This window comes from Mesocricetus auratus, unplaced genomic scaffold, assembly GCF_017639785.1.
Source record: "Mesocricetus auratus isolate SY011 unplaced genomic scaffold, BCM_Maur_2.0 Super-Scaffold_100009, whole genome shotgun sequence".
NCBI lineage: Eukaryota > Metazoa > Chordata > Mammalia > Rodentia > Cricetidae > Mesocricetus > Mesocricetus auratus.
Genome location: NW_024429193.1, coordinates 65,453,462 through 65,468,652, shown reverse-complemented (window position 1 = coordinate 65,468,652; position 15,191 = coordinate 65,453,462). Strand labels below are relative to the sequence as shown.

At 39.4% G+C, this 15,191-nt stretch overlaps 1 protein-coding gene across 27 annotated transcripts in view; it reads right to left on the bottom strand.

Annotated features, from left to right (window-relative positions):
* The window catches only part of Ubap2l (ubiquitin associated protein 2 like), a 54,318-nt gene that overhangs the window by 19,856 nt on the left and 19,271 nt on the right, over positions 1-15,191 (bottom strand). For all 27 annotated transcript variants that reach the window (XM_040752355.1, XM_040752354.1, XM_040752356.1 and 24 more), the window contains 7 exons: positions 12,630-12,682; positions 10,959-11,044; positions 9,210-9,381; positions 4,748-4,946; positions 2,654-2,931; positions 2,317-2,489; positions 317-506 (listed from right to left, as the gene is read on the bottom strand). In XM_040752355.1, the coding sequence (XP_040608289.1) occupies positions 317-506; positions 2,317-2,489; positions 2,654-2,931; positions 4,748-4,946; positions 9,210-9,381; positions 10,959-11,044; positions 12,630-12,682 (1,151 nt within the window). The remainder of the gene's footprint in view (positions 1-316; positions 507-2,316; positions 2,490-2,653; positions 2,932-4,747; positions 4,947-9,209; positions 9,382-10,958; positions 11,045-12,629; positions 12,683-15,191) is intronic.

The window sequence follows — 15,191 nt, the reverse complement described above, 5'->3', positions numbered from 1 at the left end:
AGATTTACTAATATATATGCACTCTGAAGTCTAGCAATCAGATCTTCCATCAGAAAGGACAGGTATTTGAGACAGTTTTTGCTATAACCAAAAAATCTTTATTGTAAAGAGAAATGTTCTGGCTCTTCAGTCTCCTCCACTCTCGCTGAAAGGAACTTTTAGTTTACCAACCACAGAAACGTGCTTTTGTCAGCATCTCAGTCAGCACCTCCAAGATTTTGTAGCACCATTTCCAAAAAAGTGAAATAATAATATTCAAGGGACTTTTACCCACTACTTTGCTAACCAACGCCCAGGGGAATCATTAAGCTACTACCTTAGCCTGAGTCAGGTCCTTTTGGGGTGATGAAGAGATGGAGCTGGGATACCGCCGCGTCTGTGTGGATCTCTGTTCATATAGAGGGCCCTGAGCATTATTTTGGGAGGTATAAGTTGTCGACTGAATTGGGCCACTCTGATAACCAGACTCCTGACTCTGGTTAGATGAAACTGTAGATGAAGACTCACTGTGGGAAATGAAAAGAAAAACCTTAGGAAATGGTGGAGATCTTCTATTGAAATAAAAAATTTCAATTAAGAAGAAACTAGAGCCGGGCGTTGGTGGCGCACGCCTTTAATCCCAGCACTCGGGAGGCAGAGGCAGACGGATCTCTGTGAACTCAAGGCCAGCCCGGTTCAGAGCAAGTTCCAGAGCATCCTCTAAAACAATACAGAAAAACCCTGTCTCGAAAAACCAAAAAAAAAAAACCTAGAAAATCAGACACTCCATCTTTTGATCAATCTCATTTTAAGAAATTGCGAATTCTGGATCTCCTAACCACCTTATCGAAGATTACTGGTAGAATATTTCAGAGGGGAAAAACATTATTTTATGTTTATCAGTGTTTTGTTCACATGCATGCCCACGGTCAATTGCATCCTGGAACTGGGGTTATAGATAATTATGAACCAATATGTGGGTGCTGAAAATTGAACCCAGGTCCTCTATATGATTAACAAGTGATCTTAACTACTAGAGCATTTTTCCAGACCCCTTTTGGGGGCAAGTTGACACTAGGTAGCCCTGGTTGGCTTTGAACTTGCAGAGATGTACTTGCCTCCTGAGTGCTGGGATTAAATGTGTGCACCACCATGACCAGTCTTTCTTGAAAGTATCTTTTTAATTGATTTTTTTTATTCCAATAGCAGATCTTCACTATTCCCTGTACCATAGCATCTGCTCTGATCTTACATATTTACCCCTTTTTTGAACCACAATTGTCTTCCAGACAAAATTTTTAAATAAAATCTTCACATCCATCAGTGGCAATTATGACTCAAATGATGTGATCTAGACTAAAGCCAGATATTTGTGTTTTTAAATTCCAAGGATTAAGAAAAATTGTTCCTTTCAAATCCTTCTAAGATTGTCTGTGTGTAAGATGGGTTTCCTTGATTACCACCCGAAGAGACAGAAAAGGTCCTTTTCCTTGCCTTTTATGGTTACTTAAAATTTTAGGGTAATGCTTCCTTTCAGATAAAGTCCCATAGCAAAGGCCTGAAATAAAGAATATTTCATTGTGGCATATGCCAAGGAAATATTAGAGAGGTGCTGTATCTTATCATTCAGAACCAACAAAGGTTGAAGAGCTAGAGAGATGGCTCAGTTAGTACAGCATTAGCTATGCAACAATGACAGTCAGATCTGATATTGAACACCCACATAAAAGCTGAGAAGGAGACATCAATTATCGCATTATACTGGGGAAGTGGTGACAGGCAATTTCTTGGAGCTTACTGGATAGCCAATTTGGTCTAGTGAGCTCCCAAGCTCAGTGAGATATCCTGATTTGGAAAATAAAGTGAGGAATAATTGAGAAAGACCTCTGATGTGGACGTGTGTACATGCACACATAAAAACCAAAACACAAACACAACTTGAACATTCTAGAAGTACCTAATAGCATTTATCTAACTAAGTGTTTAAAGTCAAAGATAATCCTAGTAACATGTATTTCTAGCTGGGTAGTGGTGGCGCATGACTTTAATTCCAGGACTTGGGAGGCTGGAGGCAGAGACGGATCTCTGAGTTCGAGGACAGCCTGGTCTACAGAGTGAGTTCCAGGACAGGCTCCAAAGCTATAGAGAAACCCTGTCTTGAAAAAACAAAAACAAACAACAACAACAACAAAACAATGTATTTCTTTAAAAGCACACAACAAAATGCTATGATTGACTACTTTTATCCAGTCAAAGAGATATGGCTTCTCCAGAGGTGAAGAAATAAGCACAAAACTAAGCTACCAAAAGCGGTCTTCTGGGTGATGGTTCCTCTACCTGGCCGTGCTGGTATACAGGCTACTAGGAGCCTGGCTTGAAGAGGCGCTCGTGGTGGGGGTCGACTCATAATCAGAAAGGACAGGCTCTGACCCAAACTGCAATGCCCCAAACTGCAGATTTAGCCCTGAGATATCTGCTGAGCCAGGCATCTCCACAGCCAGAGCAGGAATCTACAAAGAAAGGTGGGGGGAGGATATAATTGTTTATTACAATCTTTTTGTAGAATAAAAAATTATTCCTTTCAACTTTAAATTTCTAAAACACACTCTCAAAGTTTATATCTTTAAATCCCATAACCTCTCTGCTTTAAAATATCTCTGAGAAGCTCAAGTACCTTAGATGTCAAGGAGGTTTTCTTCTTTTGCTGTTTCAGTTTCTGCTGAGCCGGCTGAGGGCTTGAGGATTGGTTGTCTGAAGACCCTGGAGACATCTGTGGAGCCGAGGTGGATTTGCTTGGCAGAGGAGAAGAGGGTGGGGGAGGTGCAGCTGTGGAGGTAGCCACTGCAGGTGGCTTCTCCTGAAGGAACACCTCCATCATGGTTGAAGATGGGGTGAATGCCTGGCGCTTTGTAAAAGGACTGTGCACTGTTGAATCATTTGCACTCTTCAAATCTGCAAGAGAAAAATACAACATATATGAGGCCAGAGATATAAGTCCCAAAGTAGTATTACTGTCCTATACTAGAACTAGGAAAAGATCAAGTTTCTAGACTCCAGCCAGCAAAATGGCTCAGTGCAGAAAGATTCCTGCCATTTGGCACAAGCTAGAGTTATGTGGGAAGAACGTCAGTTGAGAAAATATCTCCATTAGACTGAACGTTGGCAAGTCTGTGGAGGGTTTTCTTAAAACACAAAGAAAAGAGGATTTACTTACCTTATGTATACACATGTTTTGTCTGCATGTAGGCCTGTGTACTACCTACTTGCCTGATCCCCTCTGAGACTCTGGAGCTGCAATTACCTATTGTTGTGAGCCACCATGTGGGTGTTAGAATTGAACCCCAGTAATTTGCAAAAATAGTCACTGTTCTTCATTGCTGAGCCATCTCTCCAACCTCTACATTTTTTTTTCTTTTTGAGACTGGGTCTCTTTGTAGCACTGACTGTCCTAAAACTTGTACTGCAAGTACAAGTCCTAACCTTGAAAGGAAAAAGATCCACGTGCCTCTGCTGTCTGAATGCTTAAGAGTAAAGGCATACAATCACACCTGGCTCACGTTTTCTTGATTAATGACTGACATGAGATGACTGTATAAGAAAGCAGACTAAACAAGCTACGGGGAACAAGCCAGGAAGCAGTGTTCCTCCATGGTCTCTGTTTTAGTTCCAACTTCTAAGTTCCTGTCTTGGCTTCCTCAGTAATGGACTATGATCAGGACATGTAAGCCAAGTAAACTCTTTCTTCCCCAATTTATTTTTGGTCATGTCTTTATCACAGCAACAGAAGCAAATGAAGACATGTACCATGCAAGAGACATACACATCCCAATTATCTACCCACCTACCCACTCAAATTGCATATAATCAGCTCCTTTTAAGCTCATTTCACTTCTATAGGTGACAATCACTGAATAATTTCTGTAACGAAGTACAGCCTAATAAAGCCAAAAGCTGGGCAGTGGTGGTACACACCTTAAGCCCCAGTACTCAGGAGGCAGAGGCAGGCAGAGCTCTGAGTTTGAAGCCAACCTGATCCTACAGATTGAGTCGCAGGACAGCCAAGGCTACACAGAGGAAACCCTGTCTTAAAAAACAAAATGAGTGCGCACAGACACAGACACACATCAATACCATTGTCCTGTCTGTGTAATTATATAAGCAACACATCTAAATTATCCACGTTTAAAATATATAATTCTAAGACAGCCAAAGCCATGAAGCCAATAGAAGTACTACTTTCAAAACTGAAAATAAATCTAGGAAGAATTTAGGCTGGGTAAGAGATCATAGTAAAGTGCCGTGCAAGTATATGGACCTGAATTCAACTCCTAGTTGAACAGGCACAGTGTCACACACCTGTAATCCTACTGCTGAGGAAGCAGATACAGAGGATCCTTAGGGTTTGTAGCCTTTTCAGCTGAAGTAAGAGACCATCTGAACAAGATACAGGGTCTGCTGGTGTTAGCCTTCAATCCCAGCACTCCAGAAGGAAGAAATAGAAAGATCTCTGAATTGGAGGCCAGCCTGGTCTACACAGGAAATTCTAGACCAGCCAGGGCCAATACACAAACACACAAAATCTAAAGCGAATTCTCTCAAAATGCCAGGTCAATAAAGAAACACAGAACAAAAGCTAAACACAATGGTATATAGCCTCAAATTTTTATTGCCATACAACTTTCCAAACCCAGAATATATTATCCAGTCCCCTGCTACTTTCTACAAAATAAATTTATGTGTAAAAGATTGAAGTCACTCATCATCTTACCATACTGCACCAGTGACGGCGATTGTGTTGTTGAGCCCATATCCCAAGAAGAGGTGGTGGTGCTTCCAGACTGAGAATGTTGAGCTGCCAGCTGAGCCAGGGCCTGTGCAGTTTTGAATTGCTCCAAGAACTGGGAGCCTGTTGTACTACCACCTTTAGCTTCCCCAACATCACCAAATCCTTTTCCCAACATGCTCACCTGCATATCAACAAAGAGATTAGAGAAGTTTACTGTAGTAACTCTGCTCAGCTTACACACAAAACGACCCATAGTTCAAATAAAGAATGCTACCAAGCAAAGGAGGATGGCAAATAACTACTGTCCCAGCTACTAAAGAGGAGTTTAGGACAACACATTAAGACACTGCCTCCAAAAAAAAGCTACCAGACCAAGTATGCTGCATTGTTATGAGCAGATTCTAGAGTCATAATACCTAGTATATATTTTGGAAAATTTACTCTTAATCTGAAACAGTATTGAAAGTAGTACACACATCATAAAGTTGTAGGAAGATGGACCGTTTTTACTAATATAACAGCATGCATAGTACATAGTAAGCACCAAAAAAAAAAAAAAAAAATACCAGCATGACACTCCTTACAATGTAAAATGTTAGTTCATATTAGTTACAAAATAAAGACAAGTATGTTGATACATGTCTGAAATTATTAGTATCCAAAATCTTGAGGTAGAAGGAACACAATTCATAGCAAGACCCCATCTCAAAGAAAGAAAAAAAAAACAATAAATTTAAGTACTTGGGAGGTAAGAAGAAAATGAGTTTGTAGCCAATGTGAGATAACATAGCAGGACAATGAATGAATGAATGAGTGTCATTAAAAACTATTACCACCATTCTGTCAGCAGGGATATGTAGGGGTGAGCCTGGTAAATGGAGAATATTCCAAACTTTCACATTTTCAAATCAACCACTACTTGATTAGATTAATATGAAGGTGACCTCAGGTGGAATAGTGCACAAAGACCTGGAATTGGACCCTAGTGCTGCATAAACCAAACATATGCTTGGAATACTAAGAAGCAGAAGACCAGAAGTTCAAGGTCAGCCAGGCATTGGTGGTACACACCTCTAATCCCAGCACTCAGGAGGGAGAGGAAGACAGATCTTGGTGAGTATGAGGCTAGCCTGGTCTACAGAGAAAGTTCCAGGACAACCTCCAAAGCAATACAGAGAAACACTGTCTCAAAAAAAAAAAAAAAAAGTTCAAGGTCCTCAGGTATGATGACACAAGATTCTTTTAATCCCAACACTTGGGAAGCAAAGGCAAGAGAATCTGTTTCAGACCAGCCAGGTATATACAATGACACCCTGTCTCAAAAACAAAAAATAAACATAAAAAACCCCAAAAGCACCCATAATAAATAGTGAGTTCAGGCCAGTCTGGGCTATGAGACCTGGATTCACAAAATAAATAAATAAATAAAAATAAAAAGTTAACTATAAACCTGGTCAAAAGCCAGTGTCCAGGAAAATCAAAGTGGAGAACTATTGTTTTCCTAAATGGATATAATATGCCTATTGCCTATGAAATTGTATGTATGTTGTCAGACACAAAAGCATAAGAGGGACTAGTTAAAAAAAGGAAAGGAGCCAGACAAGGGAGGGGGGACAGGAGTGGTGCACATCTTTCATTTCAGCACTCAGACTGCATCAAGAACCAGCATGGTCTACATACTGAGTCCCAACATAGCAAGACTAAATAGAATGATCCTGTCTCTGCCGGGCATTGGTGGCACACGCCTTTAATCCCAGCACTCGGGAGGCACATGCCTGTAATTCCCAAGAGGTAGAGATCAGAGGTCACCCCCAACAATGAGTTTGAGATTAGCCTGAGATATTAAAAACCATGTCACAGTAAATAAGCAAACATTTAAAGCACCGAAGAAAGAAAAGAAATTAGGGTGGATACAGTGCATATGCCTCTAATTCCAGCTTTCAGGAGGTAGAACTGTTTCAAGTTCAAAGCCTTCTGGGTTACAGAGTAAGTTTTAGGCCAATCAGAGCTTCATAAGGAGAAGCTGTCTCAAAACAAAGAACAACAAACAGCTACTGGTATCTATTATCTTATTCATTTTCCTAAGGTCTAACAAGGTAGGACAAACACTCTCATTCAACTTAAATGCCAAGTAGAGAGACTACACATATACTAAGAGAAAGATTGGAAAAGACCTTAGGTTTTTGGAAGTCTAGTCTACAAACGTATAATGTAAGTAAAGATATGAGGTAATTTTCTAGAAATATGAAATGACTACAATTCAGTTTAGTAGAAATACAAAAAGGATACAAACTTGTCGACAGGCTTAACACCACTGACTTTCTGTTGAGGGAATAATATGAAGAAAGTATTCAATACTATAAATATATATTATCTCATTCTATAAGATAATTCAGCTAAGATCTCCTAGAACTAGATATTTACTTCCCAACAACACCTCTATGCATGAAGCTGTTTTTACAGATGACAAAGAGGCTTTTTTATCTTGCGATAAACCTTAGCTACTTTTGATAGCCAGACTACAATCCACAGCTCCAGAGAAGCTAGGTAATAAGAGTACCCTAAGAGGGACAAATGGATTGCCTTGGGAAGGGAAATTAGATGAGATCTCCTGAATAAACTGGGGGGGGGGGGGGGTTAAGAACAGGGGAGGGAGATGAGGACATGAGGGCACAGGATGGTCAAAGGAGGGATGCAGTGGAAGACCAATGAAAGAGATATGTATCTTAATAGACACAGCCACCATTGGCTTAGGGAAACCCTAAGAATCCACATGATTGCTAGGAGTGCTTGAACTGGCTCATTTCTATAATCAGACTGGCAAATATCACAACTACCATCATAGAGCCTTCATTCAGTAATTGATGGAACCAGATACAGAGATCCACAACAAGCACCAGGCCGAACTCCAGGAATTCAGTCAAAGAAGGAGAAGGAAATATACAAGCAAAGGAGTTCAAGATCATGATGGAAAAATCTATAGAGACAGCAGAACCAAACTCATGAATGACAGACAACAGCTATGGAGACTCCATGGGACCAAATTAGGCCTTCTGCATATCAGAAACAGTTGTGAAAATAGACTATCTGAGGAGCCCCTGGCAGTAGGGCTAGAATCTATCCCTGGTACATGAGCTAGCTTGTTTGAGCCTATTCCCTATGGTGGGATGCCATGTTCAGCCTTAATGCATGGAAGAGGGGCTTGGTCCTACCCCAACTTATTGTACCAGACTTTGTTGACCCCCTATAGGTGTCCTTACTCATGGAGGAGTGGATGGGGAATGGGCTGGGAGAGGAGAAAAGAGGGGTAGAGGTGTGGGAAGGAGAACTGAGGTTGGAGTGTAAAATGGAACTTAAAAAAATAAAAGAAAATGTTATGGAAGTCTGGCGATGGTGGCGCATGCCTTTAGTCCCAGCACTCGGGAGGCAGAGGCAGGCAGATCTCTGTGAGTTCAAGACCAGCCTGGTCTACAAGAGCTAGTTCTAGGACAGCCTCCAAACCCACAGAGAAACCCTTTCTAAAAAACAAACAAACAAACACAAAACAGAAAGGAGGGAGGGAGGGAATATTACGGAAGTTCACTGCTTAGGGACAAATCCAAAATGCACTCAAATAGATCACACCAAAAATCAAAATGTATTCTAAGTTCCAAATTTCCAAACTGAAACTACATTGTCCTTTAATCTGAAAAATCAGAAGAACCAGGTTTCTTAAGCAGGGTGATTTCAAGTAGTATAATAAAGTTCCTTAGCCTTAACCCTTCCACAAAAAAAGAACATGTTAACAAGGTACTTTTCTACTCTTCTGTCTCATAAGGAAAATAACTAAAAATAACTTCAGAAGAGACAATGTATTTTTTTGAGGGGGGTGGGGAGGGGGGTAGGGATCTTGAGACGGGGTTTCTCTGTGTGGCCATGGTTGTCCTGGAACTCCATCTGTAGAGCAGGCTGGCCTCAAACTCAGAACTCTCTGCCTCCCAAGTGCTGGGATTAAAGGAGTGCACCAGCACTGCCCAGGCCTATTTCTATTTTTATCAGCCCCTTTCTGTCTATAAAATCACCCCTTTTCAAGGCATCATGATGCACGTGTGGTCTCAGCACTGGGTGGAGAGGAGGACCACCATAACCTGAAAGCATGACAGAGTTCCACTGCTCAGTCTAATGGCAGCCTGTCTACTCAGAAAGACTATCTCACAAATCCAAACAAACCCAAAAACTTCTGCTTGGAATATTAGAACGTTATTCCATTTTAGGGAATGAAGTATTGTATGATCTGAGAATTGAAAATAAGCCAAGCAGCTAGGCATGGTTTTCATGTTTATAAATCCAGAGGCAGACAGACCTCTGCCTGGCCCACACAGTGAAGACTATATCTTAAAGTCCTTGACAAAGGAATGAACAAGTGTGTTTGCTGGGTTAGTATGATCATTGATTCCCTACTTACCATACTATGATGAGAAAATGTATTCCCCGAAGCAGGCTGTGATATGGCATTCTGCTTGGAATTACTGAACACCAGAGGCTGGGCCAGGGAAGGAGCCTGAGATGGATCCAGATTAGAAGAATCATTCTCCATTGAAGATGGTGTCTTCCCCAACAGAACAGCAAGGTCAATTCTAGTTTGAGAGAAAGGGATCTTTATGAATAATGACTGAACATTCTAAGATTCCTGTACCTAACATCGATTATGATTAGATCAACATGAAGGTTATTTTTTGATGCAGCAGTTTCATAAAGTCCTAATATGTTAACCAAAATAACTTGAGGTATAAGAGCCACTATAGCATTTAGGGAAATCCTACTGATATTGCCAAGAAGAATATTTAATGACAGCATTAATTTAATGAAATAGTAAATTTTCAGGGTTTGGTGGTTTTTTTTCCCACGCTGTGAAACAGGATCTCACTATGTAGCCAAGGCTAGCCTCATAATCATAATTCTCTACCCTCAGTATCCCAAGTACTGGAATGATAAGCATGGGCCATGATATATCCAGTAAGGTTTTTGTTGGTTTTTTTTTTTTATTTTTTGTTTTTTTGAACTAAGGTCTTACTATGTAGCTCTGGGTGGTCTCAAACTCAGAGATCCACCTGCATTTACCTACCAACTACTAAAATTAAAGTTAAGCATAACAACACTTGACACTCCACTTTACATATTAAGTTCTAACATAGCAGCTCAATTGGGTAGAAATTTAAAAAGCTTTAGCTATGATTTTAACACATAAAACTAATTTCTAAAATATATAAGACTAGCCGGGCCTTGGTCGCACACATCTTTAATCCCAGCACTCGGGAGGCAGAGGCAGAAGGATCTCTGTGAGTTCCAGGACAGTCTCCAAAACAAAACAGAGAAAACCTGTCTCTGAAAAAAAAAAAAAAAAAGATATATAAGGCCATATAATTAACTGGGGAAGGTGGTGTAAACTTCCAATCCCCGGTACTCAGAAGGCTATTGCAAGAGTATTGATTATTGCCGGGCGTTGGTGGCGCACGCCTTTAATCCCAGCACTTGGGAGGCAGAACTCTGCGAGTTTGAGGCCAGCCTGGTCTACAAGAGCTAGTTCCAGGACAGCCTCCAAAGCCACAGAGAAACCCTGTCTCGGAAAAAAAAAAAAAAAAGAGTATTGATTATTTAAAATTTTAAATTCAAGGCCTTTGTCTCCCAAGTGTTCGGATTAAAGACATGCACCACAACGCCCAGACATTGCAGAATTTTCAAATTATGGTTGCTTGACACGTGGATGTATAACCCATGAGTATGAAGATTGGATTATTCTTACTCACCTGAGTAGATAAAGACCCTGGCTTATTTCAAAACAAGTTATGTACTCAATGCTGTTTATCAGACTGATTTTCATAATTAAAGAACTATTCAGGTTAGGGGCTACAAAGATGGCTCAGTGGCTAAAGAGCAATTGATGCTCTCCCAGAGGACTCAAGTTCAGTGATTTTGCAGCTCAAAATCACAATAGCTCCAGTTACAGGAGATCTGATTTCCCTTTCTGGCCTCCATAAGCACCCACAAACATGGTATACACACATAAGTATAAAATTAACTATATTTTAGGGATTAATCAAGTTTGATACTACAGCATATGAACTTCTATTTAGTCAACTAAAAACTGTTAAATCCCTCAATAAAAAGCAACCTATGAGTTTTACAAGGGTACTCAGTATTATTACACACTTGCCTCTGACCAGCAGTGATTGTCACATTCTCCGCAGGCAGAGGCACTGAAGACACATTAGATGCTGTAAAGATCTTGGTCTCAGAAAGCTGCAAAGATAGAAATCAGTTACTTCTGGTGTTAGAAGAGTTAAAGACAGAAATCTGCCACAGGTAAGGTAAATATAAAAAAATAGGGATAAACTATGGAAAAAAAACTATCTACCCAGAGGAATTCTGAATCAGCTGATATCAAATCTGCTTAACAGAATGAAGTTATGCAATAACACATAGTAGAGTTATATACACACTGCATTCACAGGAATGTCTGTGCTAGTCACATATATTGAGGAAATTCCTTTTTATTTTCTCGTTACTAATCCCAACTCCTACCTCTACCCAAAGGACATTTATCTCCCACCATTTTCTCTCCCTCAATGTCAAGAAAAGCATGACCAAGATGAAGAAAAAAATAACATTAACTCCTAGCTATTAAAAAGTTCAGGTCCAAGTGCTTGTCAAGTAGTACCTTTTCAGGAATATTAGCTATATTCAACTTTTGCACTAATACTGACTGTATTACACTTCTAAGGCATCTGTAATCAATTACAGGATTGTTTCTTTTCATTCTTGATTTAAACTCTCTTATTTCTCAAATATAACTCTTAGTAACATAAACTAAATTTCAAAAACTAGAACTTGTTCATATTCACAGAGCAGTTTAGTTCAGCTATACAGACAGGCAGATCTCTGAGTTTGAGGCCAGCCTGTTCTGGAGAGTGAATTCCAAGACAGCCATAGCTACACAGAGAAATCTTGTCTTGAAAAAACAAAAACAAAAATCATTACCCTTTGACACTGGAATTTTTAGAAACCTAGGACTGACAATCAAAACAATTTGACAAAGCTAGCTTACCTACCTATATAAAGGAAAGCAGACTTGAAATATTAAAATAATTTTATCCATCATCATTGAGAACCACAATTAACAACCAAAGTTTGACTATGACCAGGAAAGGTAAAATTCTTTTACCTAGGCAATACCGAGGAAAGTCTTTACAAACCACTCACCTATGAGTTTTCCAAGTTGCGTCATGCTGACAGTCATTTCAATTACAATTAGGAATCAGGTAAATAAAAGTTTCATAGCCAAATGGATTGAATGCTTGAGGCTTAGGTATCATAACTTTCTCTGTATCCACTGCCAATTCATTATAGGACTAACTACCAAATAATGCAACAGCTCCAAGTAGAGTTGTATGACTTAGCAGCTGTTATACAATGTACTGCCTACTATCTGCCTAACTAAAAAACAATTTTTTGCAGTGATGGGATTTGAATGGTACATCTGAATACATACTAGGCAAGCACTCTACCACTTAGCTTGTTCCCAGACCTAATTTCATTGTTGGTACCCTAAGCAGCCACTCTATCTTCCTGGGTCAATTTGAGAATCAGGTATTGGACTTACACACCTGAACTTGCCCTTTCCATAGAGTAGTTCCACAGAGTCCTGTCCATGCCCAGTCTCCTTCATATAACATATGTGAAATGTTCTGGCTCAGAACACTATTTTGGATGTAAAAGTTTTAGATCAGAATCTTAGCAGTGCATTTTCAAAGGTAGAAACATCCATTTTCTATCCCTAACTTAGGGATAGAATACATTAGGTAAGGGTTAGACTAGGAATACCTACATCTTCATTCCAATCTTCAGTTCCCCACTCTTCTGTTGCAGTTCTCCATGCACCTAGGAATTAAAAAGAAAAGCAAAATAAATTTAAGTGTCATAAAACATGTTCAGACAACATCACTACATTAACATTTTGATAGGCAATAGTATGATTAGAATTCAGCAACCAGAAAGAATTTATTGACATCAGAGGCAGAGAAAGACTATTTAGAAACACTGAAGTAAAAAGTAAAAAGGCTTTAATAAGATTATGATTTCATAGCCACTTTCAGTTAGGTTATAGAGCTGTAACAGGAGTGGAAGAGACAGATAAAAGGACATAATATAAACATACATACATATATCCAAGAATCTTCCCTACCTCCTTCCCACCAAGATTCAACATGCCATGCAGTACCTTTAAAAACCTGAGTTTTATCTTAGCAGTCATTTAATGAGATGCTTGCTACTACTTCAAAACAGAACATGCAAGCTACATCTATTTATTTTGTATAAAAAACAAACATAAAACAAAACAACAACAAAAACTCAAGGTAATCAGAAGAGAAATGACACTAGTGGTAGAGAACTACATAAAGTTGGCACATGTGTAGTGAAAGGGGAATGAATAGGTTTGAAAGCTGAACAGAAGAATGACAAAAAAGACCTATCTGCTACTAGAAATGAACAAAACCAGCACAAATCAAGTTCTTAAGTCTTACTGGGTTAAATCAGGCTAACTCTAGGGAACTCTGCAGAGATTTGCTAGGTTTGGAGATGTTAAGATAAAAATCAAGTATGTACAACAGTCATTGTCCTAATCCTACTTATAAGAGAATGCAGAATGTGACCTGTTATGGTCATTGCACATTTCCCGCTTCTTTTAAGCAATGTCAACCCACTTCCATATACTTCACCTGGCACCTTTGCTGTGTGTGTGTATGCATGTGCACATTTATGTTCACATGCATAAAAACAATGTTTGTGCTGGTAGGTGTTCAGATGAATGTGGAAGCTAGAAGCTGCTTTCAGATATCTTCCTCTATCACTTTGTTTTACTGAGGCAGGGTTTCTGACTTGATCTGAAGCTGATCTCTTTGGGTAGCCCAGCTGCTAACTTTCTCTGGGGATCCCATCTCCTTCTCCCAAGTTCTGGGTTATATACAGACCTCTATATCCAACTGGCTTTTAAGTGGGCGCTTCAGGTCCAAACTCCAGTTCCCAGTTCTCATGCAAGAGCTTTATTCATTCTCTCTAAAATTCCTTATTCTCACAATTTTTGTCTCACATACATATAATCTCAGAAAAAAATACCATAAGGAAATTTTTGAAAAATAGAATTCTTAGGGACTGGAGAGATGGCTCAGTGGTTAAGAGCATTGGCTGCTCTTCCAGAGGACCTGAGTTCAATTCCCAGCAACCACATGGTGGCTCACAATAATCAATAATGAGATCTGGCACCCTCTTCTGGCCTACAGGCATCCATTCAGACAGAATGCTGTATACATAATAAAAATCTTTTTAAAAAAATAGAATCTGTTCCTTCTACTAAAAGACTAATAAAAAAATTTATCTGTACCAGAAAGTAGAACTTTTCCTATTTTTTTTCTAACTCTAGAACCCAAAATATATAAGTAACTCTTAAAGCCTATCTAAAGAAAGATTCTATAAGAATTTACAAGCTGTTGCTGGGCATGTTGGCAAATTCATTAATCCCAGAACTCAGGAAGCGGAGAGTCTTTTAAAGTTCCAGAGCAGTCTATTCTACATAGGAAAATTCTGGCCATGATACACAGTAAGACCCTGTGCCAATAAAATAAAAAATTTAAACTAAAACTAGCAAAGAATTAACATGAGTATCATTCCTCCCAGTACTTTGAAAGTATAAGGCAAGAACATCCAAACTTGAGGGTATGAGGCAAGGAAAGATGGCTCAGGAAATAAAGTCTTTCTATGCAAGCATGAGAACCTGTTCAATTCCCAATGGAAGTTGGGTACAGGTTGGCATTTGGTTCAATGGGAAAATGATTGCTTAGCAGCACAAAAACAAAACCAAGCACAAAAGGCATGAGACTAATGCCAACACTAGGAAGGCAGAAAAAGGAGAAGTACTTGAGCTTGCTGGACAGCTAATCTATCTGAATTGGTGAGCTTCAGGTGTAGTCAGAGAAAAAAAGTGGCAACACCCAACACTGACCTCATATCTCATATGCTTGCATATACATATGCAGATAGACATGGACATGTGCGTACATACACTAAAGAGCCTTGAGGTCAATCTGGTCTGGATAGTAAAATCCTACCTCATTAGGGGGGAAAAAGGCAAATAAATAATCTAACTCCCAAACTATCTTCTACAGGGAAATAGAAGTCACAAATCATATCCTCTCATTCCAATGGTTCTTTTCTTTCTCCTCACTGACATCTGCATCATCCTGGCTAATGGAACCCCCAATGAGTAAGCTCTTAACATAATCTTGGAGTTAGAACTAACTAAAAGTTACCTAACTTGGGCTCTTTTTGCAAGAATTTTCTCTTTGCACTATTGTGACTGGAATTGTGATGGGAAAGCATATGAACACTTATG